Source organism: Salmo salar, chromosome ssa19 (genome assembly GCF_905237065.1).
Source record: "Salmo salar chromosome ssa19, Ssal_v3.1, whole genome shotgun sequence".
NCBI lineage: Eukaryota > Metazoa > Chordata > Actinopteri > Salmoniformes > Salmonidae > Salmo > Salmo salar.
In genome coordinates, this window is record NC_059460.1 from 82,656,980 (window position 1) to 82,683,240 (window position 26,261).

The 26,261-nt window shown below is 38.6% G+C and overlaps 1 protein-coding gene across 28 annotated transcripts in view; it reads right to left on the reverse strand.

Annotated features, from left to right (window-relative positions):
* LOC106579723 (eyes absent homolog 1) overlaps positions 1 to 26,261 on the reverse strand; it is a 169,074-nt gene that overhangs the window by 135,914 nt on the left and 6,899 nt on the right. For 8 of the 28 annotated variants that reach the window (XM_045702819.1, XM_045702826.1, XM_045702815.1 and 5 more), the window contains exons 2-4: positions 9,145 to 9,257; positions 7,938 to 8,003; positions 5,370 to 5,447 (exon numbers count right to left, since the gene is read on the reverse strand). The exons of 2 other annotated variants lie outside the window; for them this stretch is intronic. In XM_045702819.1, the coding sequence (XP_045558775.1) occupies positions 5,370 to 5,447; positions 7,938 to 8,003; positions 9,145 to 9,253 (253 nt within the window). In that variant the 5' untranslated portion in view covers positions 9,254 to 9,257. Of the gene's footprint in view, positions 1 to 5,369; positions 5,448 to 6,411; positions 6,491 to 7,720; positions 7,903 to 7,937; positions 8,004 to 9,144; positions 9,258 to 12,358; positions 12,441 to 26,261 lie in introns of those variants that run through there. 18 more of the 28 variants (XM_045702835.1, XM_045702834.1, XM_045702833.1 and 15 more) reach the window with 11 other exon arrangements.

Here is a 26,261-nt window from a genome sequence, read left to right on the forward strand (position 1 = left end):
ACTGGGTAGTGAGGTGATGTTTAATTATACTGGGTAGTGATGTATGTTTAATTATACTGGGTAGTGAGGTGATGTTTAATTATACTGGGTAGTGATGTATGTTTAATTATACTGGGTAGTGAGGTGATGTTTAATTATACTGGGTAGTGATGTTTAATTATACTGGGTAGTGAGGTGATGTTTAATTATACTGGGTAGTGATGTTTAATTATACTGGGTAGTGATGTTTAATTATACTGGGTAGTGATGTGATTTTAATTATACTGGGTAGTGAGGTGATGTTTAATTATACTGGGTAGTGATGTTTAATTATACTGGGTAGTGATGTTTAATTATACTGGGTAGTGATGTGATGTTTAATTATACTGGGTAGTGATTGATGTTTAATTATACTGGGTAGTGATGTGATGTTTAATTATACTGGGTAATGAGGTGATGTTTAATTATACTGGGTGGTGATGTGATGTTTAATTATACTGGGTAGTGATGTGATGTTTAATTATACTGGGTAGTGAGGTGATGTTAAATTATACTGGGTAGTGATGTTTAATTATACTGGGTAGTGATGTTTAATTATACTGGGTAGTGATGTTTAATTATACTGGGTAGTGAGGTGATGTTTAATTATACTGGGTAGTGATGTTTAATTATACTGGGTATTGATGTTTAATTATACTGGGTAGTGAGGTGATGTTTAATTATACTGGGTAGTGATGTTTAATTATACTGGGTAGTGATGTTTAATTATACTGGGTAGTGATGTTTAATTATACTGGGTAGTGAGGTGATGTTTAATTATACTGGGTAGTGATGTGATGTTTAATTATACTGGGTAGTGATGTTTAATTATACTGGGTAGTGATGTGATGTTTAATTATACTGGGTAATGAGGTGATGTTTAATTATACTGGGTAGTGATGTGATGTTTAATTATACTGGGTAGTGATGTGATGTTTAATTATACTGGGTAGTGAGGTGATGTTTAATTATACTGGGTAGTGATGTTTAATTATACTGGGTATTGATGTTTAATTATACTGGGTAGTGATGTGATGTTTAATTATACTGGGTAGTGAGGTGATGTTTAATTATACTGGGTAGTGATGTGATGTTTAATTATACTGGGTAGTGAGGTGATGTTAAATTATACTGGGTAGTGATGTTTAATTATACTGGGTAGTGATGTTTAATTATACTGGGTAGTGATGTTTAATTATACTGGGTAGTGAGGTGATGTTTAATTATACTGGGTAGTGATGTTTAATTATACTGGGTAGTGAGGTGATGTTTAATTATACTGGGTAGTGATGTTTAATTATACTGGGTAGTGAGGTGATGTTTAATTATACTGGGTAGTGATGTGATGTTTAATTATACTGGGTAGTGAGGTGATGTTTAATTATACTGGGTAGTGATGTTTAATTATACTGGGTAGTGTTGTTTAATTATACTGGGTAGTGAGGTGATGTTTAATTATACTGGGTAGTGATGTTTAATTATACTGGGTAGTGATGTGATGTTTAATTATACTGGGTAGTGAGGTGATGTTTAATTATACTGGGTAGTGATGTTTAATTATACTGGGTAGTGATGTTTAATTATACTGGGTAGTGATGTGATGTTTAATTATACTGGGTAGTGAGGTGATGTTTAATTATACTGGGTAGTGAGGTGATGTTTAATTATACTGGGTAGTGATGTTTAATTATACTGGGTAGTGATGTGATGTTTAATTATACTGGGTAGTGAGGTGATGTTTAATTATACTGGGTAGTGATGTGATGTTTAATTATACTGGGTAGTGATGTGATGTTTAATTATACTGGGTAGTGAGGTGATGTTTAATTATACTGGGTAGTGATGTTTAATTATACTGGGTAGTGATGTTTAATTATACTGGGTAGTGATGTTTAATTATACTGGGTAGTGAGGTGATGTTTAATTATACTGGGTAGTGATGTTTAATTATACTGGGTATTGATGTTTAATTATACTGGGTAGTGATGTGATGTTTAATTATACTGGGTAGTGATTTGATGTTTAATTATACTGGGTAGTGAGGTGATGTTTAATTATACTGGGTAGTGATGTGATGTTTAATTATACTGGGTATGTGATGTTTAATTATACTGGGTAGTGATGATGTTTAATTATACTGGGTAGTGAGGTGATGTTTAATTATACTGGGTAGTGAGTGATGTTTAATTATACTGGGTAGTGATGTTTAATTATACTGGGTAGTGAGGTGATGTTTAATTATACTGGGTAGTGATGTTTAATTATACTGGGTAGTGAGTTGTTTAATTATACTGGGTAGTGATGTTTAATTATACTGGGTAGTGATGTGATGTTTAATTATACTGGGTAGTGATGTGATGTTTAATTATACTGGGTAGTGAGGTGATGTTTAATTATACTGGGTAGTGAGGTGATGTTTAATTATACTGGGTAGTGATGTTTAATTATACTGGGTAGTGATGTTTAATTATACTGGGTAGTGATGTGATGTTTAATTATACTGGGTAGTGAGGTGATGTTTAATTATACTGGGTAGTGATGTGATGTTTAATTATACTGGGTAGTGAGGTGATGTTTAATTATACTGGGTAGTGATGTTTAATTATACTGGGTAGTGATGTTTAATTATACTGGGTAGTGGTGTTTAATTATACTGGGTAGTGAGGTGATGTTTAATTATACTGGGTAGTGATGTTTAATTATACTGGGTAGTGATGTGATGTTTAATTATACTGGGTAGTGATGTGATGTTTAATTATACTGGGTAGTGATGTTTAATTATACTGGGTAGTGAGTGATGTTTAATTATACTGGGTAGTGAGTGTGTTTAATTATACTGGGTAGTGATGTGATGTTTAATTATACTGGGTAGTGAGGTGATGTTTAATTATACTGGGTAGTGATGTTTAATTATACTGGGTAGTGATGTTTAATTATACTGGGTAGTGAGGTGATGTTTAATTATACTGGGTAGTGATGTGATGTTTAATTATACTGGGTAGTGATGTGATGTTTAATTATACTGGGTAGTGAGGTGATGTTTAATTATACTGGGTAGTGATGTTTAATTATACTGGGTAGTGATGTTTAATTATACTGGGTAGTGATGTTTAATTATACTGGGTAGTGAGGTGATGTTTAATTATACTGGGTAGTGATGTTTAATTATACTGGGTAGTGATGTTTAATTATACTGGGTAGTGATGTGATGTTTAATTATACTGGGTAGTGATGTGATGTTTAATTATACTGGGTAGTGAGGTGATGTTTAATTATACTGGGTAGTGATGTTTAATTATACTGGGTAGTGATGTTTAATTATACTGGGTAGTGAGGTGATGTTTAATTATACTGGGTAGTGAGTGATGTTTAATTATACTGGGTAGTGATGTTTTTAATTATACTGGGTAGTGATGTTTAATTATACTGGGTAGTGAGGTGATGTTTAATTATACTGGGTAGTGATGTTTAATTATACTGGGTAGTGATGTTTAATTATACTGGGTAGTGATGTTTAATTATACTGGGTAGTGATGTTTAATTATACTGGGTAGTGATGTGATGTTTAATTATACTGGGTAGTGATGTTTAATTATACTGGGTAGTGAGGTGATGTTTAATTATACTGGGTAGTGATGTGATGTTTAATTATACTGGGTAGTGATGTGATGTTTAATTATACTGGGTAGTGAGGTGATGTTTAATTATACTGGGTAGTGAGGTGATGTTTAATTATACTGGGTAGTGATGTTTAATTATACTGGGTAGTGATGTGATGTTTAATTATACTGGGTAGTGAGGTGATGTTTAATTATACTGGGTAGTGATGTTTAATTATACTGGGTAGTGATGTTTAATTATACTGGGTAGTGATGTTTAATTATACTGGGTAGTGAGGTGATGTTTAATTATACTGGGTAGTGATGTTTAATTATACTGGGTAGTGATGTTTAATTATACTGGGTAGTGAGGTGATGTTTAATTATACTGGGTAGTGATGTTTAATTATACTGGGTAGTGATGTTTAATTATACTGGGTAGTGATGTGATGTTTAATTATACTGGGTAGTGAGGTGATGTTTAATTATACTGGGTAGTGATGTGATGTTTAATTATACTGGGTAGTGATGTGATGTTTAATTATACTGGGTAGTGATGTGATGTTTAATTATACTGGGTAGTGATGTGATGTTTAATTATACTGGGTAGTGATGTTTTTAATTATACTGGGTAGTGATATGTTTAATTATACTGGGTAGTGATATGTTTAATTATACTGGGTAGTGATATGTTTAATTATACTGGGTAGTGATGTTTAATTATACTGGGTAGTGATGTTTAATTATACTGGGTAGTGATGTTTAATTATACTGGGTAGTGATGTGATGTTTAATTATACTGGGTAGTGATGTTTAATTATACTGGGTAGTGGTGTTTAATTATACTGGGTAGTGAGGTGATTTTTAATTATACTGGGTAGTGATGTTTAATTATACTGGGTAGTGATGTTTAATTATACTGGGTAGTGATGTTTAATTATACTGGGTAGTGAGGCGATGTTTAATTATACTGGGTAGTGAGGTGATGTTTAATTATACTGGGTAGTGATGTGATGTTTAATTATACTGGGTAGTGATGTTTAATTATACTGGGTAGTGAGGTGATGTTTAATTATACTGGGTATTGAGGTGATGTTTAATTATACTGGGTAGTGATGTGATGTTTAATTATACTGGGTAGTGATGTTTAATTATACTGGGTAGTGATGTGATGTTTAATTATACTGGGTAGTGATGTTTAATTATACTGGGTAGTGATGTGATGTTTAATTATACTCGGTAGTGATGTGATGTTTAATTATACTGGGTAGTGATGTTTAATTATACTGGGTAGTGATGTGATGTTTAATTATACTGGGTAGTGATGTTTAATTATACTGTGTAGTGAGGTGATGTTTAATTATACTGGGTAGTGAGGTGTGATGGTTCCTTGTGCAGCAGTGTGAGCGGGAGCGGTAGTGAGGTGACGTTCGGCGGAGGTGGAAACGAGACCATATATTGCTGACATACAACATGAGTTTGATGCAGATCAGGCGGAGGAAACAGGAAACCAGATCATTCTACTGCTCTGCTATTCACACACACACACACACACACACACACACACACACACACACACACACACACACACACACACACACACACACACACACACACACACACACACACACACACACACACACACACACACACACACACACACACACACACACACACACACACACACACACACACACACACACACACACACACACACACACACACACACCACGGGTCCCCCTCCCGTCTCACCTGATCCTGAGAAGCTGTCTAGGGAGGCGTCGGCTACTGGGGAGGTGATGTCACTGCTGCTCATTGGTTCTGTTTTAACTGGGGACAAAGACAACACACACACCATCAACACACACACACACACACCATCAACACACACACCATCAGCACACACACACCATCAGGACACACACACACCATCAGGACAGACACACACACACACACACACACACACACACACACACACACACACACACACACACACACACACACACACACACACACACACACACACACACACACACACACACACACACACACCACAACGGACACTATAGCAGGTGTGTTTAGTTGTGTGGGATGTCTTTGAACATACACCCAGAACTACAGTCAGAACTACAGTGGAATTCACACTCAGTGGAATGTGTTATAAACAATAGTGGGGTGGAATGCAGGAGGGGAAATATCTGACTATTAAATATTCGTCACAGCTTTTACATTCTGTTCCTTTAGACTAGAGCCTAATAGTTTTTTTTTTTTTCAAAATGTAATTTATAATAATAACGTTTACATGTAATTATATGGGATTAACATGCTCCTCAGCGTAGATTACGATAAGAGAATTTATCGTAATCTACGCTGAGGAGCATGTTAATCCCATATAATTACATGTAAACATTATTATTATAAATTACATTTTAAATTACATTTTATTATAAATTCTCAATACTTTTAGGAACTTTTGAGGAAAATAAAAGTTTAATTGTTAATCAGTAAAACCAACAAAGAGACCTTCCTCATTTCAACCTGTTGACTTAACTATGAATAAAAACAAACCATCATTTAACAGCTTTTCTATGTACAGTACTGACTATTCATTTGTCCCATCCACAGTTTTGAGCACACACTGTTACAACAAGACTTCAACAGTAACAGGCAAACTACAGCCCGTTAATACATTTTAACCCATCAATCAATCAAAGTAATCAATCAATTAATATATAATTAACATTATATCCAATTAACATAATCATTCATGGTCACTAATTACTGTATGGCTTACCCCAGGTTATAATGTAGCGTCAGGGGAAAGATAGGTAAACACAGTCAATGGTAGTAGGATACTGGTGTAAAAATGGCCCCTGCATGGAGAGGGAGTCAGTCTGCATGGACGTGCAAATACGATTGAAATGTCAAGACAATATAGTGTGTATAAAATCTGTTTTAAGAACTGTAGCGAATAGAGCGTGACCCCATGCCCCGCTGAGCCTCTCAGAGTTATAACACAGATAGCTCAGTGGAGAGGATTTTACAGTTATCTGACAGCTAGGGAATCTTTGAAATCAATCCATTTCACATCAGGCAGCAAGCAGGCTTTGGGATGGGAAGGGATGGGAAGGGATGGGAAGGGGGGGGGGATGATATAGATAAGAGGAAGGGGGCAAAACAAATTCACATCATGTGGGTAAAGGGAGTCATGCTCGGTGTGTCTCTATCTCTCATGGTTTTAAATAAGCTTTTCCCTGTCATGTTTTACTTTGATTGTTCTGCTGAGGAATTGTTGACGAGAGAGTGGGAGAGAGAGTTGGAGGGAGGGAGAGTGGGAGTCAGAGCAGGAGGGAGAGTATGAGGGAGAGCGGGAGGAAGAGTAGGCAGGAGAGTGGGAGTGAAAGTAGAAGAGAGAGTAGGAGGGAGAGTAGAAGGGGGAGTAGGAGGGAGAGTAGGAGGGAGAGTAGGAGGGAGAGTAGGAGGGAGAGTAGGAGGGAGAGTAGGAGGGAGAGTAGGAGGGAGAGTAGGAGGGAGAGTAGGAGGGAGAGTAGGAGGGAGAGTAGGGAGGAGAGAGTAGGAGGGAGAGTAGGGAGGAGAGAGTAGGAGGGAGAGTAGGGAGGAGAGTAGGGAGGAGAGTAGGAGGGAGAGTAGGAGGGAGAGTAGGGAGGAGAGAGTAGGAGGGAGAGTAGGGAGGAGAGTGTTTTTAAAATAACACATTTAGGTAGAGATAATATAATACAGAGAAATAGGATGTGTGTGTGTGTGTGTGTGTGTGTGTGTGTGTGTGTGTGTGTGTGTGTGTGTGTGTGTGTGTGTGTGTGTGTGTGTGTGTGTGTGTGTGTGTGTGTATAGGTATACTAGCTAACATAATGGGGGACATCGTGGTGTAACACTACATGCACAGACTAGAGTTCACACTCAGGTGGTCACTGAGAAGCACACGATAACCACCGTACTCATGAAACACAGCGTGGAACAACGTCAGAAAGGAACAAATCAATCAATCAATCAAACAATGCACGGTGTCCACAGGATCCACAACCAGCCAGTCTCAACTCAAACCATGCTTCACACACTCAACATAACACTAGTGCAACAATTACATTATTAACGCCATGAAAAGCACAATAGTTGAAGAGACTCTTAGAATGAAAAATAGATGTGTTCTCTATTGAGAACAATTCATTAATTCATTTCATCTGAAGTGGTAAACAAGATTAAAAGCAACAAAGGTGTTTTTTTTCTCTCTTTCTTGTCTTTTCTAAGTTGAAACACCAAGTATTGTCCTTTCATTGTTGTCCCCACCAGAACTGCACCAACCTGCAGCCGACTGTGAGCTAGTGCTTAACAACCAGTCAGCTGTGGTGAGCATTGTGATGTTATCACCTATATGGGAAACAGAGAATAGGATACATGACAATGTGACTTCACCACGCTCTACACCAGGCATCTTTGTCCTGCAGAGGATAAATTACACCCTACTCCCTATGGAGAACGCTGCTTTTGTCAAACAATTGTGCACTACATAGGGAATAGGGTACAATTTGGGACGCACACACTCCCTAAACCACAATAAATAGTTTTCCCTTTTTCCTATCAAGATGCCATTTTTTTTTTAAGGTAGACTTTGAAGCGCATGTGTGGGTTTGTAATAGGGCCCTGCTAGCGACATAGGTTCAACTAGAGAGAGTGGTGGTTTGAGACTTCACAACAAGCCTACTCACCTGAGTCAATAGGGACATGTAGAAATGTACAAACCACATGCAAAACTACAACCCATTTTCATACCATGAGCTTTTGAATAATTACATGGGTGCTTAAATATACTGCTAATAGTTCCTCTGTAAACACAGAGACAATAGCATCAGATTTACAAAGCAGATCGTTTTCATATCGTTTTCATATCTAGATCAAATACAGGGGCCTTTTAAATGGTGTATTAAAACCAATGCAGTCAGTCTATAAAGCCATCAGACCACTAGTAGTTTCCATGTTTTTCAGGACTACAGAGAAGTAGACTGGAGGAAAATAGTAGTAGCACATTTTCTTTGTTGACTTCACCTTTTGAAAATGGAAAACAGATCCCGATTTCAACGGGGTAGCACCTGGAGACGTTTTATCGCCATTCAGGCATTTCACAACTTAGCAGATGCATAAAACGCTACACGGGAGGAGGTGAGGGTTTAAAAAAAAAAATCCCCTCTATCTCCGCTCTGCTATGCATTGAGACACGTACAAACTTTAAATTGTACAACTGATGAAGCTACGACGCAATTGGTACAATGGTTGTGATACAACAGAGTGTATTTCTGCACAAAAAAATAATCGCAACATGGGAGACGCCATTTTTTACTCTCCGTTGTATCACAACCATTGTGTCAGGTTTAACGTTTGAAAGTTTTACATCAGTTTTTACCTGATTGTCTACAGGGCTCAGCCTATCCCTCTCCCATGTCCTATAGTGAATTTAGAGTCCACACAGCGAAAGTGAGGGAAGCATTAAGGAAGAAAATCCCTAAGCACATACCTTCAGTGCCATTGGGGGTCATGGAATTGGTATTGATATGGGAGTTGTCGAGGCTGGGACCATTAGGGGATTCACGGCTGTGAGGACTGGCTAGATCCTGCATGTCCATAGACCTGACGGACGAGAGACACACACACACACACACACACACACACACACACACACACACACACACACACACACACACACACACACACACACACACACACACACACACACAGGAAGACGGACGCAAACACATACAGAAGACAGACCGCACACACACAGACAGAAGTAGAGTCGCACACACACACACACACACACACACACACACACACACACACACACACACACACACACACACACACACACACACACACACACACACACACACACACACATATTTACTCACATCTTGCCAGAACCATCAAGGGAAGACAAATGCATGGTAAAGAACTAGCCTATAGATGTATTAGTTTTAAGCATGTTTTTCTCTTTAACCTACTGATAACAACATGGGTAAAACTGTTGATTTGAAATGTTTATTAATTTAAAGTAAACAAATAAAAAATCTCAACGGGAGCTTGAGATGTTTTTTTTGTATCTAAAAGCTATAAATAATACCAATAGATTGAACTATGTTCTGGAATGACAAACATAATGTTATCGCTGCTTATTCATGTTATCTCCGCTGATTAATGTTATCTCCGCTTATTCATGTTATCTCTGCTTATTAATGTTATCTCTGCTTATTAATGTTATCTCTGCTTATTAATGTTATCTCTGCTTATTAATGTTATCTCTGCTTATTAATGTTATCTCTGCTTATTAATGTTATCTCTGCTTATTAATGTTATCTCTGCCTATTAATGTTATCTCTGCTTATTAATGTTATCTCTGCTTATTAATGTTATCTCTGCTTATTAATGTTATCTCTGCTTATTAATGTTATCTCTGCCTATTAATGTTATCTTTGTTTATGAATGTTATCTCTGCTTATTTCTTTCATAATACAATTCAAACTAGACCTACTGCTATGCACTCAATTATAACATATTATATTGACACTATTTTATTATATATCAGCAATATATGATATTATAACATCAATATAGATTATAATTGAAATAATTGAAATAGATGAGCTCAGTAATAGAGACATTGCAGTGCACATGAGCGTATTGCCAATTTTAGACTAGTTGAAAAAGCAGCTTCTACAATATACAGCATTCACTCCATGTTGATTAATGTACGTACTCATGCTAGTCTACAGTATAGTAATTACATAGACATCCTTATTATACAGTGTGAACACACTCTGAGATTGGAGGCTATGGTTAAAGTAGTTAGTTGCTAGAAGATTAGAAGAGTTTGTTCTCTAAATGATTCTAAGAGCAGCTAGCTACTTCTCCAAGTGATTAGCTACTTCTCCAAGTGATTAGCTGCTTCTCCAAGTGATTAGCTGCTTCTCCAAGTGATTAGCTACTTCTCCAAGTGATTAGCTACTTCTCCAAGTGATTAGCTGCTTCTCCAAGTGATTAGCTACTTCTCCAAGTGATTAGCTACTTCTCCAAGTGATTAGCTACTTCTCCAAGTGATTAGCTGCTTCTCCAAGTGATTAGCTACTTCTCCAAGTGATTAGCTGCTTCTCCAAGTGATTAGCTGCTTTTCCAAGTGATTAGCTACTTCTCCAAGTGATTAGCTACTTCTCCAAGTGATTAGCTACTTCTCCAAGTGATTAGCTACTTCTCCAAGTGATTAGCTACCTCTCCAAGTAATTAGCTGCTTCTCCAAGTGATTAGCTGCTTCTCCAAGTGATTAGCTACTTCTCCAAGTGATTAGCTACTTCTCCAAGTGATTAGCTACTTTTCCAAGTAATTAGCTGCTTCTCCAAGTGATTAGCTGCTTCTCCAAGTAATTAGCTGCTTCTCCAAGTGATTAGCTGCTTCTCCAAGTGATTAGCTACTTCTCCAAGTAATTAGCTGCTTCTCCAAGTGATTAGCTGCTTCTCCAAGTGATTAGCTACTTCTCCAAGTGATTAGGAGAGTTTGTTCTCTGAGTGATTCTGAGTGCTCCGTCTGTGGCTCAGTGAAGAGAGATAGGAATGCCTAGTTCACGACGCATCAGTTTGCTCTAGCAACCATCTTAATTGTTTCTGTGTTTATACTGAAGACCACGCCATTGAAAACATTATTCTATCCCCTCAGTGTTGCTGTGAAAAGTTGCTCAGCCATAGCCATATGGAGGTTAGTTAAAACAGGCCGAGGAGAGCTGAAACATGACACAAATCTTAACTCATATTTGTCTTTTGTCACTGAGCCCAATGCAACATACTGTTTAATTAAATTAGGGAGAAATGTTTGGTACATTAAACTGCTTTTTTCAATTACATTTACAGACTGTATATCTCTTTTATCAATCAACTAAACTAAGTCGTTTGTGTCGTTTGCACCCACAAATACTTGTTTTTTTGTTTAATGCAAACGCAATCTGATAGGATGAAATGATGCCTGCTATTTCAACAATCTGATTAAATGAAATGTTTTCTATTTCAACAATCTGATTAAATGAAATGATATGTCTGATATATCAACAATCTGATTAAATGAAATGATATGTCTGATATATCAACAATCTGATTAAATGAAATTATATGTCTGATATATCAACAATCTGATTAAATGAAATTATATGTCTGATATATCAACAATCTGATTAAATGAAATTATATGTCTGCTATTTAAATAATGTTGGGATGGAAAGATATAGTCAATAGACTTGTTTTTAAATTAATTTAAAAAAGAAATACACAGATATATATATATATATACATTGCGTTTTCTACTCACTCAGTTCAGCATGACATGTCTTTGTAAATGTATTTTTATTTTTTTCAAACTCAAATGAAGTAAATAATGTATAATTGTTGTGAATATTGTTGGGGAACTCACAAACGGACATGCTGGTAGCTAGCTGTATCCTATTTCCCCAGAGAAATATGAATTTATTGCTAAATTATCACCCGCACCAAAAAACTGAAATACAATTATGAACAGCAGAGAAACCTGTACAGCAACGTTACAGATATACCAGGAGAAAATTACTATTAGATTTACACAACTTCTCTCTTTCCCTCTCTCCCTCTCTCTCCCTCCCTCCCTCCCTCCCTCCCTCCCTCCCTCCCTGCATCTCTTCTGATGCTACCTGCCTGGCGCTGGTCCAACTCTGCTCTTACCTGGAAAGACGTAGCGGCCGGGAATCATCTGAACCAGGCTGCCTCTCTCTCTCTCTCTGTTTTTTTTTCTCTTTCCACCTGCCTGAGCAGAAACAATGTCCCTCCTTGTTATTTCAGCTGTGTGTCACTGTCCAGACCCATCCATGACACAATAGAGCTGGTCTGAGAAAACATTATTGTTATTCTGTCTCAGAGTGGGAAGAGAGGGCTAACTGCACCGGGAAAAGGAACAGAGGACATTCTCTCTCTCTAGAGTTTCTCTCTCAGCCCTTCTCTCTCTCTCTTCTCGCTCTGTCTCTCGCTCTCTCTTCTTCTAACACTGCTGTTGTTGCCGCTCCTCCCTCCCTCCCTCCCTCCCTCCCTCCCTCCCTCCCTCCCTCCCTCCCTCCCTCCCTCCCTCCCTCCCTCCCTCGCTCCCCGAGTGAGGGGACTGCAGCCAAATGACTGAAAGGTGATTCATCATTGGTCTACGACAGCTGCAAACTGGATTAGCCCGCCCCCAATCAACATACAAAGAGGGCTTAGCCAAGGTAAGCAGGAAGGGGAGGGTGCGGGGGACTGGGGGGTTGGATGATGGGAGGTATAGGGGTGTGAGGTGGATGGGGGGAGGGAGTAGCATGGAGGTAGGAAGTTAGGTATCTCCTGATAACTGCTGCTGGATAGAAGGGAGGGAGATGTGACTTGTTGAATAGAGGCCAGTGAAGCATGACGCCCGTAGCATCTTCAGCCAGATCTTTCATCTGCAATTGACACCATCTGAAATGTATCTGCACTCCCCTCCCTCTCTCTCTCCCCTCCCTCTCTCTTTCTCCCCTCCCCCTGTCTTTCCTCTCTCTCCCCTTCTCTCCTCCCTTCTCTCTCCCATCTCTTCTCTTCTCTCTCCCATCTCTCCCCTTCTCTCCTCCCTTCTCTCTCCCATCTCTTCTCTTCTCTCTCCCATCTCTCCCCTTCTCTCCTCCCTTCTCTCTCCCATCTCTTCTCTTCTCTCTCCCATCTCTCCCCTTCTCTCCTCCCTTCTCTCTCCCATCTCTTCTCTTCTCTCTCCCATCTCTTCCCTTCTCTCCTCCCTTCTCTCTCCCTTCTCTCTCCCTTCTCTCTTCCTTCTATCTTCCCTGTCTTTTCCCGGTCTCTCCCTTCTCTCTCCCCTTCTCTCCTCCCTTCTCTCTTCCCTTCTCTTTCCCATCTCTTCCCTTCTATCGTCCCTCTCTTCCCAGTCTCTCCCTTCTCTTTCCAGTCTCTCTTCCCTTCTCTCTTCCCTTCTCTCTAGATTTAGCGCTCCGATACCGCTTGCCGTGCAGTAGCAGAGAAAACAGTCTATGACTAGGACGGCAATTTTTAGGGCCTTCTTCTGACACCGCCTGGTATAGCCGTACGCACTACCACACTGCCAGGTCTCTGACCTCCTCCCTATAGGCTGTCTCATCGTTGTCGGTGATCGGGCCTACCACCGTTGTGTCATCAGCGAACTTAATGATGGCATTAGAGTCGTGCTTGGCCACGGAGATGTGGGTGAACAGGAAATACAGGAGGGGACTAAGCACGCACCCCTGAGGGGCCCCCGTGTAGAGTATCAGTGTTGTTGCCTACCCTTACCACCTGAGGGGTCGGCCCGTCAGGAAGTCCAGGATCAAGTTGCAAAGGGATGTGTTTTAGTCCCAGGGTCCACACTGGCTGTGTAATAAATGACACCCTATTCCCTTTATAGTGCACTACTTTTGAACAGGGCCCGGGGCCACAGAACATTACATAGGCACAGGAACACAGGAACACTGGTCTAAGGGACCTCAAGAGACATGGGCAGTGTCTCAGATAACACCCTATTCCCTATATACAGCACCACTTTTGGCCAGGGCCCTTGTCAAATAGGTCATGGTGAAAAGAAGTGCAGTTTATAGACAATAGGGTAACATTTGGGATGCAATCGAAGACTCACGGCCACACAAACATACTGTATATATAGTACATCACTATACAGTACAGTACATCACCATACAGTACATCACCATACAGTACATCACTATACAGTACAGTACATCACCATACAGTACATCATCATACAGTACATCACTATACAGTACAGTACATCACTATAGAGTACAGTACATCACTATACAGTACATCACTATACAGTACACTACATCCCTATACAGTACATCACTATACAGTACACCACTATACAGTCAAGTGCATCACTATACAGTACATCACTATGCAGTACAGTACATGAATATACAGTATATCACTTAACAGTGCAGTACATCACTATACATTACATCACTATACAGTACAGTACATGAATATACAGTACATCACTATACATTACCGTACATCCCTATACAGTACAGTTCTATAAAGTACAGTACTATACAGTATACCACTATACAGTAAAGTACAATAAAGTATAGTACATCACCATACAGTACATCACAATAGAGTACAGTACTATAAAGTACAGTACTTTAGAGTGTATCACTACACAGTACATCACTATACAGTAAAGTACTATACATTATATCACCACACAGAAGAGTACATCACTATACAGTACATCAATATACAGTAGAGTACTACACATTACAGTACATCACCATGCAGTACATCACTACAAATTGCAGCACTATAAAGTACGGTACTATACAGTACATCACCGTACAGTAAAGTACTATACAGTACATCACTATACAGTACAGTACCTCACTATACAGTATGGCACTATACAGTAGAGTACTAAACAGTACATCACTATACAGTAGAGTACTATACAGGACATCACTATACAATACAGTACATCACTATACAGTAGAGTACTATACATGACATCACTATACAATGCAGTACATCACTATACAGTAGAGTACTATACAGTACATCACTATACAGTACAGTACATAACTATACAGTAAAGTACTATACAGGACATCACTATACAGTACAGCAATATACAATACATCACTATACAGTACAGCACATAACTATACAGTAAAGTACTATACAGGAAATCACTATACAATACAGTACATCACTATACAGTAGAGTACTATAAAGTACATCCCTATACAGTACAGTACATCACTATACAGTACATGACTATACAGTACAATGCAGTACATCACTATACACTACATCCCTATACAGTACATCACCATACAGTACACTATATCACTATACAGTACAGTACTATATAGTACATCACTATACGTACAGTACATCCCTATACAGTAGAGTACTATACAGTACATCCCTTTAAAGTGCATCACTATACAGTGTGTCACTATACAGTATAGCATATCAATATACAGTACACCACTATAGAGTACAGAACTATAGAGTACATCACTATACAATACATTACTATATAGTACATCACTATACAGTATTATACAGTACATCACTATACAGTACAGTACATCCCTATAAAGTACATCATTATACAGTGCACCACTATAAAGTACATCATTATACATACTACACATTAGAACACTATACATTTACGTCATTTAGCAGAGGCTGTTATCGAGAGAGACTTACAGTAGTGAATGCATACATTTCATACATTTTTTATTGTACTGGCCCCCCGTGGGAATCGAACACACAACCCTGTCATTGCACACACCATGCTGGCGTTGCGAACACCATGCTCTACCAACTGAGCCACAGGGAAGTTCTGTATAGTGTTGTACTATACAGTACAACACTATACAGAACACCACTATATAGTACTACACAGTACAACACCATACAGTATACACTTTACAGTACAACACTATATAGTACAACACTATATAGTACTACACAGTACAACACTATACAGTACAAATCTATATAGTACTATACAGTACATTACTACACAGTACACCACTACACAGTACATCACTATACAGTACAACACTATACAGTACATCAGTGTACAGTTCTATACAGTACATCATTATACAGTACTATACAGTACAACACTACACAGTACATCATTATACAACACTATACAGTACCACACTATGCAGTACAACACTATATAGTACTATACAGTACATTATTATACTGTACAACACTATATTAGAGGTCGACCGATTATGATTTTTTTTCTCAACGCCGATACCGATTATTGGATGCCCAAAAAAGCCGATACCGATTAATCATCCGATTTTATTTATTTATTTGTAATAATGACAATTACAACAATACTGAATGAACACTTTTATTTTAACTTAATATAATACATCAATAAAATCAATTTAGTCTCAAATAAATAATGAAACATGTTCAATTTGGTTTAAATAATGCAAAAACAAAGTGTTGGAGAAGGACGTAAAAGTGCAATATGTGCCATGTAAAAAAGCTAACGTTTAAATGGTGGTTCCTTTTAACATGAGTCTTCAATATTCCCAGGTAAGAAGTTTTAGGTTGTAGATATTATAGGAATTATAGGACTATTTCTCTCTATACCATTTGTATTTCATATACCTTTGACTATTGGATGTTCTTACAGGCACTTTAGTATTGCCAGTGTAACAGTATAGCTTCCGTCCCTTTCCTCGCTCCTACCTGGGCTCGAACCAGGAACACATCGACAACAGCCACCCTCGAAGCAGCGTTACCCATGTAGAGCAAGGGGAACAACTACTCCCAAGTCTCAGAGCGAGTGACGTTTGAAACGCTATTAGCGCGCACCCGGCTAACTAGCTAGCCATTTCACATCGGTTACACCAGCCTAATCTCGGGAGTTGACAGGCTTGAAGTCATAAACAGCGCAATGCTTGAAACATTGCGAAGAGCTGCTGGCAAAACGCACGAAAGTGCTATTTTGAATGAATGCTTATGAGCCTGCTGGTGCCTACCACCGCTCAGTCAGACTGCTCTATCAAATCATAGACTTAATTATAACATAATAACACACAGAAATATGAGCCTTAGGTCATTAATATGGTCGAATACGGAAACTATCATCTCGAAAACAAAATGTTATTCCTGTTACATTGCACAATCTTCAATGTTATGTCATAATTACGTAAAATTCTGGCAAATTAGTTCGCAACGAGCCAGGCGACCCAAACTGTTGCATATACACTGACTCTGCGTGCAATGAACGCAAAATGACACAATTTCACCTGGTTAATATTACCTGCTAACCTGGATTTCTTTTAGCTAAATATGCAGGTTTAAAAATATATACTTCTGTGTATTGATTTTAAGAAAGGCATTGATGTTTATGGTTGGAGCAAGGTGTACCTAAGCGATTATATGCAACGCAGGACAGGCTAGATAAACTAGTAATATCATCAACCATCAACTAGTGATTATGATTGATTGATTGTTTTTTATAGGATAAGTTTAATGCTAGCTAGCAACTTACCTTAGCTTCTTACTGCATTCGCGTAACCTCGTGGAGTGCAATGTAAAGCAGCTGGTTAGAGCGTTGGACTAGTTAACCATAAGGTTGCAAGATTGAATCCCTGAGCTGACAAGGTAAAAATCTGTTGTTCTGCCCCTGAACAAGGCAGTTAACCCACCGTTCCTAGGCCATCATTGAAAATAAGAATGTGTTCTTAACTGACTTGCCTAGTTAAATAAAGGTCTAAAAAAATTATATATATATATATTTTTTAAATCGGCCAAATTGGCGTCCAAAAATAACGATTTCCGATTATTATGAAAACTTGAAATCGGCCCTAATTAATCGGCCATTCCGATTAATCGGTCGACCTCTACACTATATAGTTCAATACTACACAGTACAATACATCACTATACAGTGCAAAACTATACAGTACAACACTATATAGTACTACACAGTACACAACTATATAGTACTATACAGTATAACCCTGTATAGTACTATACAGTACAACACTATATAGTACTATACAGTACATTATTATACTGTACAACACTTCACAGTACAACACTATATAGTACAACACTATACAGTACACAACTATATAGTACTATACAGTGTAACACTATACAGTACAACACTACATAGTACTATACAGTACAACACTATACAGTACAATACATAACTATATAGTACTATACAGTACAATTCATCACTATACAGTACAACACCATACAGTACAATACATAACAATACAGTACTATACAGTACAATGCAGCACTATACAGTACCTCAATATAGTACTATACAGTACAACACTATACAATACAACACTATACAGTACACCACTATATAGTACTATACAGTACAACACTATACAGTACAACACTATACAGCACAACACTATACAGTACTATACAGTACAACACTATACAATACAACACTATACAGTACACCACTATATAGTACTATACAGTACAACACTATACAGTACAACACCATACAGTACAACACTATACAGTACACCACTATACAGTACAACACTATACAGTACACCACTATACAGTACAACACCATACAGTACATCACTATACAGTACACCACTATACAGTACACCACTATATAGTACTATACAGTACAACACCATACAGTACACCACTATACAGTACACCACTATATAGTACTATACAGTACATCACTATCCAGTACACCACTATATAGTACTATACAGTACATCACTATACAGTACATCACTATACAGTACAACACCATACAGTACACCACTATACAGTACAACACTATACAGTACACCACTATATAGTACTATACAGTACACCACTATACAGTACACCACTATACAGTACACCACTATATAGTGCTATACAGTACAACACCATACAGTACACCACTATACAGTACACCACTATACAGTACAACACCATACAGTACAACACCATACATTACATAAATCTCTTTCTTATTCTATTGTATTATCTCACACACATTACAGGGGGCACTTTAGAGGCCCCCAAACCAGCGGTGCATCTCGACAGTGAGAGAGGGAGACGGGAAACAAGCACATGGAGATTATAGGGAGCCACATATGTTCCCTATGATGCTAGTAGAGTAACTATATTACTGTTTTTTAGTCTGACAGTCACTCTGTCCAGCCCTGCTGCTCTCTCTCTCTCTCTCTGTCTCTCTCTCTATGTCACTCTCTCTGTCTCTCTCTTTCTCTCTGTCACTCTCTCTCTCTCTGTTTCTCTCTATGTCACTCTCTCTGTCTCTTTCTCTCTATGTCACTCTCTCTGTCTCTCTCTTTCTCTCTATGTCACTCTCTCTGTCGCTCTCTGTCTCTCTCTGTCTCTCTCTTTCTCTCTATGTCTCTCTCTCTGTCTCTCTCTCTCTCTCTCTCTCTCACTCTCTGTCTCTATGTCTCTCTCTCTCTGTCTCTCTCACTCTCTCTGTCTCTCTCTTTCTCTCTATGTCACTCTCTCTGTCTCTCTGTCTCTCTCTCTCTCCCTCTGAGTTCAGCCATCTTGGCATTGTAAGCACGACAACACATCATCTCCTATAGACAACCCCTCCGACCCTCAACAACCCTCCACGACTCCTAGTTATTTTCTAACGGCAGAAAAAAATGTAAATAGCTAAAAGTGAAAACGAAGATGTAAAGGACGAAAAGGAAAGAAAACATAAACAAACAAAGAAAAATGTATTTTACCACATTAAAATGAGAGAGAGAGAAAGGGGGGGAGGGAAAGACAAAGAGGGGGAGGGAGAGAGAGAGGGGGAGGGTGAGAGAAAGAGAGAGAGAGAATGCGATAGAGAGAGATAGAAAGAGAGAACGAGATAGAACATGAGAGAAAGCGAGAGAAAGAAAGAAAGAGAGAGAGAGAAAGAGAGGGGGAGGGAGGGGGAGAGAGAACGAGATAGAACGAGAGAGAATTAGATAGAAAGAGGAGAACAAGAGAGAAAAAGAGAATGAGAGAAAGAGAGAGATTGAGATAGAGAGATAGAATGAGAGAGAAACAGAGAACAAGAGAGAGAGAGCAAGAAAGAGAGAATGAGATAGAACGAGAGAGAGAAAGAGAGAGGGAGAGAGTAAGAAAGAGCGAGTGGTGTGTTGTAGTGTGGTGGTTGGGGTTGTGTTCAGCGTTCAGGTGAGTGTCTGTGTGTTCTGTGAGGTGAGGGCCTGTGAAGCCGTAACCATGCTGATATCTCCCTGAAGAAGGCCCTGTGCCCAAACGTTAGCGTTTACCCATTCATTAGTGTGTTCTATAGTCCACTAGTCTCAACCATTAGTCTCCTTTATAGTCCACTAGTCTCAACCATTAGTCTGTTTTATAGTCCACTAGTCTCAACCATTAGCCTCCTCTATAGTCCACTAGTCTCAACCATTAGTCTCCTTTATAGTCCACTAGTCTCAACCATTAGTCTGTTTAATAGTCCACTAGTCTCAACCATTAGTCTCCTCTATAGTCCACTAGTCTCAACCATTAGTCTCCTTTATAGTCCACTAGTCTCAACCATTAGTCTGTTTTATAGTCCACTAGTCTCAACGTTAGTCTGTTCTATAGTCCACTAGTCTCAACCATTAGTCTGTTCTATAGTCCACTAGTCTCAACCATTAGTGTGTTCTATAGTCCACTAGTCTCAACCATTAGTCTCCTTTATAGTCCACTAGTCTCAACCATTAGTCTGTTTTATAGTCCATTAGTCTCAACGTTAGTCTGTTCTATAGTCCACTAGTCTCAACCATTAGTCTGTTCTATAGTCCACTAGTCTCAACCATTAGTCTCCTTTATAGTCCACTAGTCTCAACCATTAGTCTGTTTTATAGTCCACTAGTCTCAACGTTAGTCTGTTCTATAGTCCACTAGTCTCAACCATTAGTCTGTTTAATAGTCCACTAGTCTCAACCATTAGTCTGTTTTATAGTCCACTAGTCTCAACCATTAGTCTGTTTTATAGTCCAATAGTCTCAACCATTAGTCTGTTTAATAGTCCACTAGTCTCAACCATTAGTCTGTTCTATAGTCCACTAGTCTCAACCATTAGTCTCCTCTATAGTCCACTAGTCTCAACCATTAGTCTGTTCTATAGTCCACTAGTCTCAACCATTAGTCTGTTTAATAGTCCACTAGTCTCAACCATTAGTCTGTTTAAAAGTCCACTAGTCTCAACCTTTAGTCTGTTCTATAGTCTACTAGTCTCAACCATTAGTCTCCTCTATAGTCCACTAGTCTCAACCATTAGTCTGTTTAATAGTCCACTAGTCTCAACATTAGTCTGTTCTATAGTCCACTAGTTTCAACCATTAGTCTCCTTTATAGTCCACTAGTCTCAACCATTAGTCTGTTTAATAGTCCACTAGTCTCAACCATTAGTCTCCTCTATAGTCCACTAGTCTCAACCATTAGTCTCCTTTATAGTCCACTAGTCTCAACCATTAGTCTGTTTTATAGTCCACTAGTCTCAACGTTAGTCTGTTCTATAGTCCACTAGTCTCAACCATTAGTCTGTTCTATAGTCCACTAGTCTCAACCATTAGTGTGTTCTATAGTCCACTAGTCTCAACCATTAGTCTCCTTTATAGTCCACTAGTCTCAACCATTAGTCTGTTTTATAGTCCACTAGTCTCAACGTTAGTCTGTTCTATAGTCCACTAGTCTCAACCATTAGTCTGTTCTATAGTCCACTAGTCTCAACCATTAGTCTCCTTTATAGTCCACTAGTCTCAACCATTAGTCTGTTTTATAGTCCACTAGTCTCAACGTTAGTCTGTTCTATAGTCCACTAGTCTCAACCATTAGTCTGTTTAATAGTCCACTAGTCTCAACCATTAGTCTGTTTTATAGTCCACTAGTCTCAACCATTAGTCTGTTTTATAGTCCACTAGTCTCAACCATTAGTCTGTTTAATAGTCCACTAGTCTCAACCATTAGTCTGTTCTATAGTCCACTAGTCTCAACCATTAGTCTCCTCTATAGTCCACTAGTCTCAACCATTAGTCTGTTCTATAGTCCACTAGTCTCAAACATTAGTCTGTTTAATAGTCCACTAGTCTCAACCATTAGTCTGTTTAAAAGTCCACTAGTCTCAACCTTTAGTCTGTTCTATAGTCTACTAGTCTCAACCATTAGTCTCCTCTATAGTCCACTAGTCTCAACCATTAGTCTGTTTAATAGTCCACTAGTCTCAACATTAGTCTGTTCTATAGTCCACTAGTTTCAACCATTAGTCTCCTTTATAGTCCACTAGTCTCAACCATTAGTCTGTTTAATAGTCCACTAGTCTCAACCATTAGTCTCCTCTATAGTCCACTAGTCTCAACCATTAGTCTCCTTTATAGTCCACTAGTCTCAACCATTAGTCTGTTTTATAGTCCACTAGTCTCAACGTTAGTCTGTTCTATAGTCCACTAGTCTCAACCATTAGTCTGTTCTATAGTCCACTAGTCTCAACCATTAGTGTGTTCTATAGTCCACTAGTCTCAACCATTAGTCTCCTTTATAGTCCACTAGTCTCAACCATTAGTCTGTTTTATAGTCCACTAGTCTCAACGTTAGTCTGTTCTATAGTCCACTAGTCTCAACCATTAGTCTGTTCTATAGTCCACTAGTCTCAACCATTAGTCTCCTTTATAGTCCACTAGTCTCAACCATTAGTCTGTTTTATAGTCCACTAGTCTCAACGTTAGTCTGTTCTATAGTCCACTAGTCTCAACCATTAGTCTGTTTAATAGTCCACTAGTCTCAACCATTAGTCTGTTTTATAGTCCACTAGTCTCAACCATTAGTCTGTTTTATAGTCCACTAGTCTCAACCATTAGTCTGTTTAATAGTCCACTAGTCTCAACCATTAGTCTGTTCTATAGTCCACTAGTCTCAACCATTAGTCTCCTCTATAGTCCACTAGTCTCAACCATTAGTCTGTTCTATAGTCCACTAGTCTCAACCATTAGTCTGTTTAATAGTCCACTAGTCTCAACCATTAGTCTGTTTAAAAGTCCACTAGTCTCAACCTTTAGTCTGTTCTATAGTCTACTAGTCTGAACCATTAGTCTCCTCTATAGTCCACTAGTCTCAACCATTAGTCTGTTTAATAGTCCACTAGTCTCAACATTAGTCTGTTCTATAGTCCACTAGTTTCAACCATTAGTCTCCTCTATAGTCCACTAGTCTCAACCATTCGTCTGTTTTATAGTCCACTAGTCTCAACCATTAGTCTGTTTAATAGTCCACTAGTCTCAACATTAGTCTGTTTTATAGTCCACTAGTCTCAACCATTAGCCTCCTCTATAGTCCACTAGTCTCAACCATTAGTCTGTTTAATAGTCCACTAGTCTCAACCATTAGTCTCCTCTATAGTCCACTAGTCTCAACCATTAGTCTGTTTAATAGTCCACTAGTCTCAACCATTAGTCTCCTCTATAGTCCACTAGTCTCAACCATTAGTCTGTTTTATAGTCCACTAGTCTCAACCATTAGTCTGTTCTATAGTCCACTAGTCTCAAACATTAGTCTGTTTAATAGTCCACTAGTCTCAACCATTAGTCTGTTTAATATTCCACTAGTCTCAACCATTAGTCTGTTTAATAGTCCACTAGTCTCAACCATTAGTCTGTTTTATAGTCCACTAGTCTCAACCATTAGTCTGTTCTATAGTCCACTAGTCTCAACCATTAGTCTGTTCTATAGTCCACTAGTCTCAACCATTAGTCTGTTTAAAAGTCCACTAGTCTCAACCATTAGTCTGATTAATAGTCCACTAGTCTCAAACATTAGTCTGTTTTATAGTCCACTAGTCTCAACCATTAGTCTGTTTTATAGTCCACTAGTCTCAACCATTAGTCTGTTTAATAGTCCACTAGTCTCAACCATTAGTCTGTTTTATAGTCCACTAGTCTCAACCATTAGTCTGTTTAATAGTCCACTAGTCTCAAACATTAGTCTGTTTTATAGTCCACTAGTCTCAACCATTAGTCTGTTTTATAGTCCACTAGTCTCAACCATTAGTCTGATTAATAGTCCACTAGTCTCAACCATTAGTCTGTTCTATAGTCCACTAGTCTCAACCATTAGTCTGTTCTATAGTCCACTAGTCTCAACCATTAGTCTGTTTAATAGTCCACTAGTCTCAACCTTTAGTCTGTTCTATAGTCCACTAGTCTCAACCATTAGTCTGTTTAATAGTCCACTAGTCTCAACATTAGTCTGTTTTATAGTCCACTAGTCTCAACCATTAGCCTCCTCTATAGTCCACTAGTCTCAACCATTAGTCTGTTTAATAGTCCACTAGTCTCAACCATTAGTCTCCTCTATAGTCCACTAGTCTCAACCATTAGTCTGTTCTATAGTCCACTAGTCTCAACCATTAGTCTGTTCTATAGTCCACTAGTCTCAACCATTAGTCTGTTTAATAGTCCACTAGTCTCAACCATTAGTCTCCTCTATAGTCCACTAGTCTCAACCATTAGTCTGTTTTATAGTCCACTAGTCTCAACCATTAGTCTGTTCTATAGTCCACTAGTCTCAAACATTAGTCTGTTTAATAGTCCACTAGTCTCAACCATTAGTCTGTTTAATAGTCCACTAGTCTCAACCATTAGTCTCCTCTATAGTCCACTAGTCTCAAACATTAGTCTGTTTTATAGTCCACTGGTCTCAACCATTAGTCTGTTCTATAGTCCACTAGTCTCAACATTAGTCTGTTTTATAGTCCACTAGTCTCAACCATTAGTCTGTTCTATAGTCCACTAGTCTCAACCATTAGTCTGTTCTATAGTCCACTAGTCTCAACCATTAGTCTGTTCTATAGTCCACTAGTCTCAACCATTAGTCTCCTCTATAGTCCACTAGTCTCAACCATTAGTCTGTTTAATAGTCCACTAGTCTCAACCATTAGTCTGTTCTATAGTCCACTAGTCTCAACCATTAGTCTCCTCTATAGTCCACTAGTCTCAACCATTAGTCTGTTCTATAGTCCACTAGTCTCAACCATTAGTCTGTTTAATAGTCCACTAGTCTCAACATTAGTCTGTTCTATAGTCCACTAGTCTCAACCTTTAGTCTGTTCTATAGTCCACTAGTCTCAACCATTAGTCTCCTCTATAGTCCACTAGTCTCAACCATTAGTCTGTTTAATATTCCACTAGTCTCAACCATTAGTCTGTTTAATAGTCCACTAGTCTCAACCATTAGTCTGTTCTATAGTCCACTAGTCTCAACATTAGTCTGTTTTATAGTCCACTAGTCTCAACCATTAGTCTGTTTAATAGTCCAATAGTCTCAACCATTAGTCTCCTCTATAGTCCACTAGTCTCAACCATTAGTCTGTTTAATAGTCCACTAGTCTCAACCATTAGTCTGTTTAATAGTCCACTAGTCTCAACCATTAGTCTGTTTAATAGTCCACTAGTCTCAACCATTAGTCTGTTCTATAGTCCACTAGTCTCAACCATTAGTCTGTTTAATAGTCCAATAGTCTCAACCATTAGTCTCCTCTATAGTCCACTAGTCTCAACCATTAGTCTGTTTAATAGTCCACTAGTCTCAACCATTAGTCTGTTTAATAGTCCACTAGTCTCAACCATTAGTCTGTTCTATAGTCCACTAGTCTCAACCATTAGTCTGTTTAATAGTCCACTAGTCTCAACCATTAGTCTGTCTAAATATGTACTGTTTATAAAAGTGTGGAAACAGCATTCAGCATCTCAGCTCAACTTGATCCACTCTGGAATACAACAGAACAAAGCTCCAGCTACCCTGATGAAGTTGTAGAAGTGTCATCAATAAGAAACAACGTCCCAAATGGTGCACTACTTTAGACCAGGGCAGGCACCCTATTCCAATGTAGTGCAGTACTTTAGACCAGGGCTGGCACCCTATTCCCTATGTAGTGCACTACTTTAGACCAGGGTTGGCACCCTATTCCCTATGTAAGTGCACTACTTTAGACCAGGGCAGGCACCCTATTCCCTATGTAGTGCACTACTTTAGACCAGGGCTGGCACCCTATTCCTTATGTAGTGCACTACTTTAGACCAGGGCAGGCACCCTATTCCCT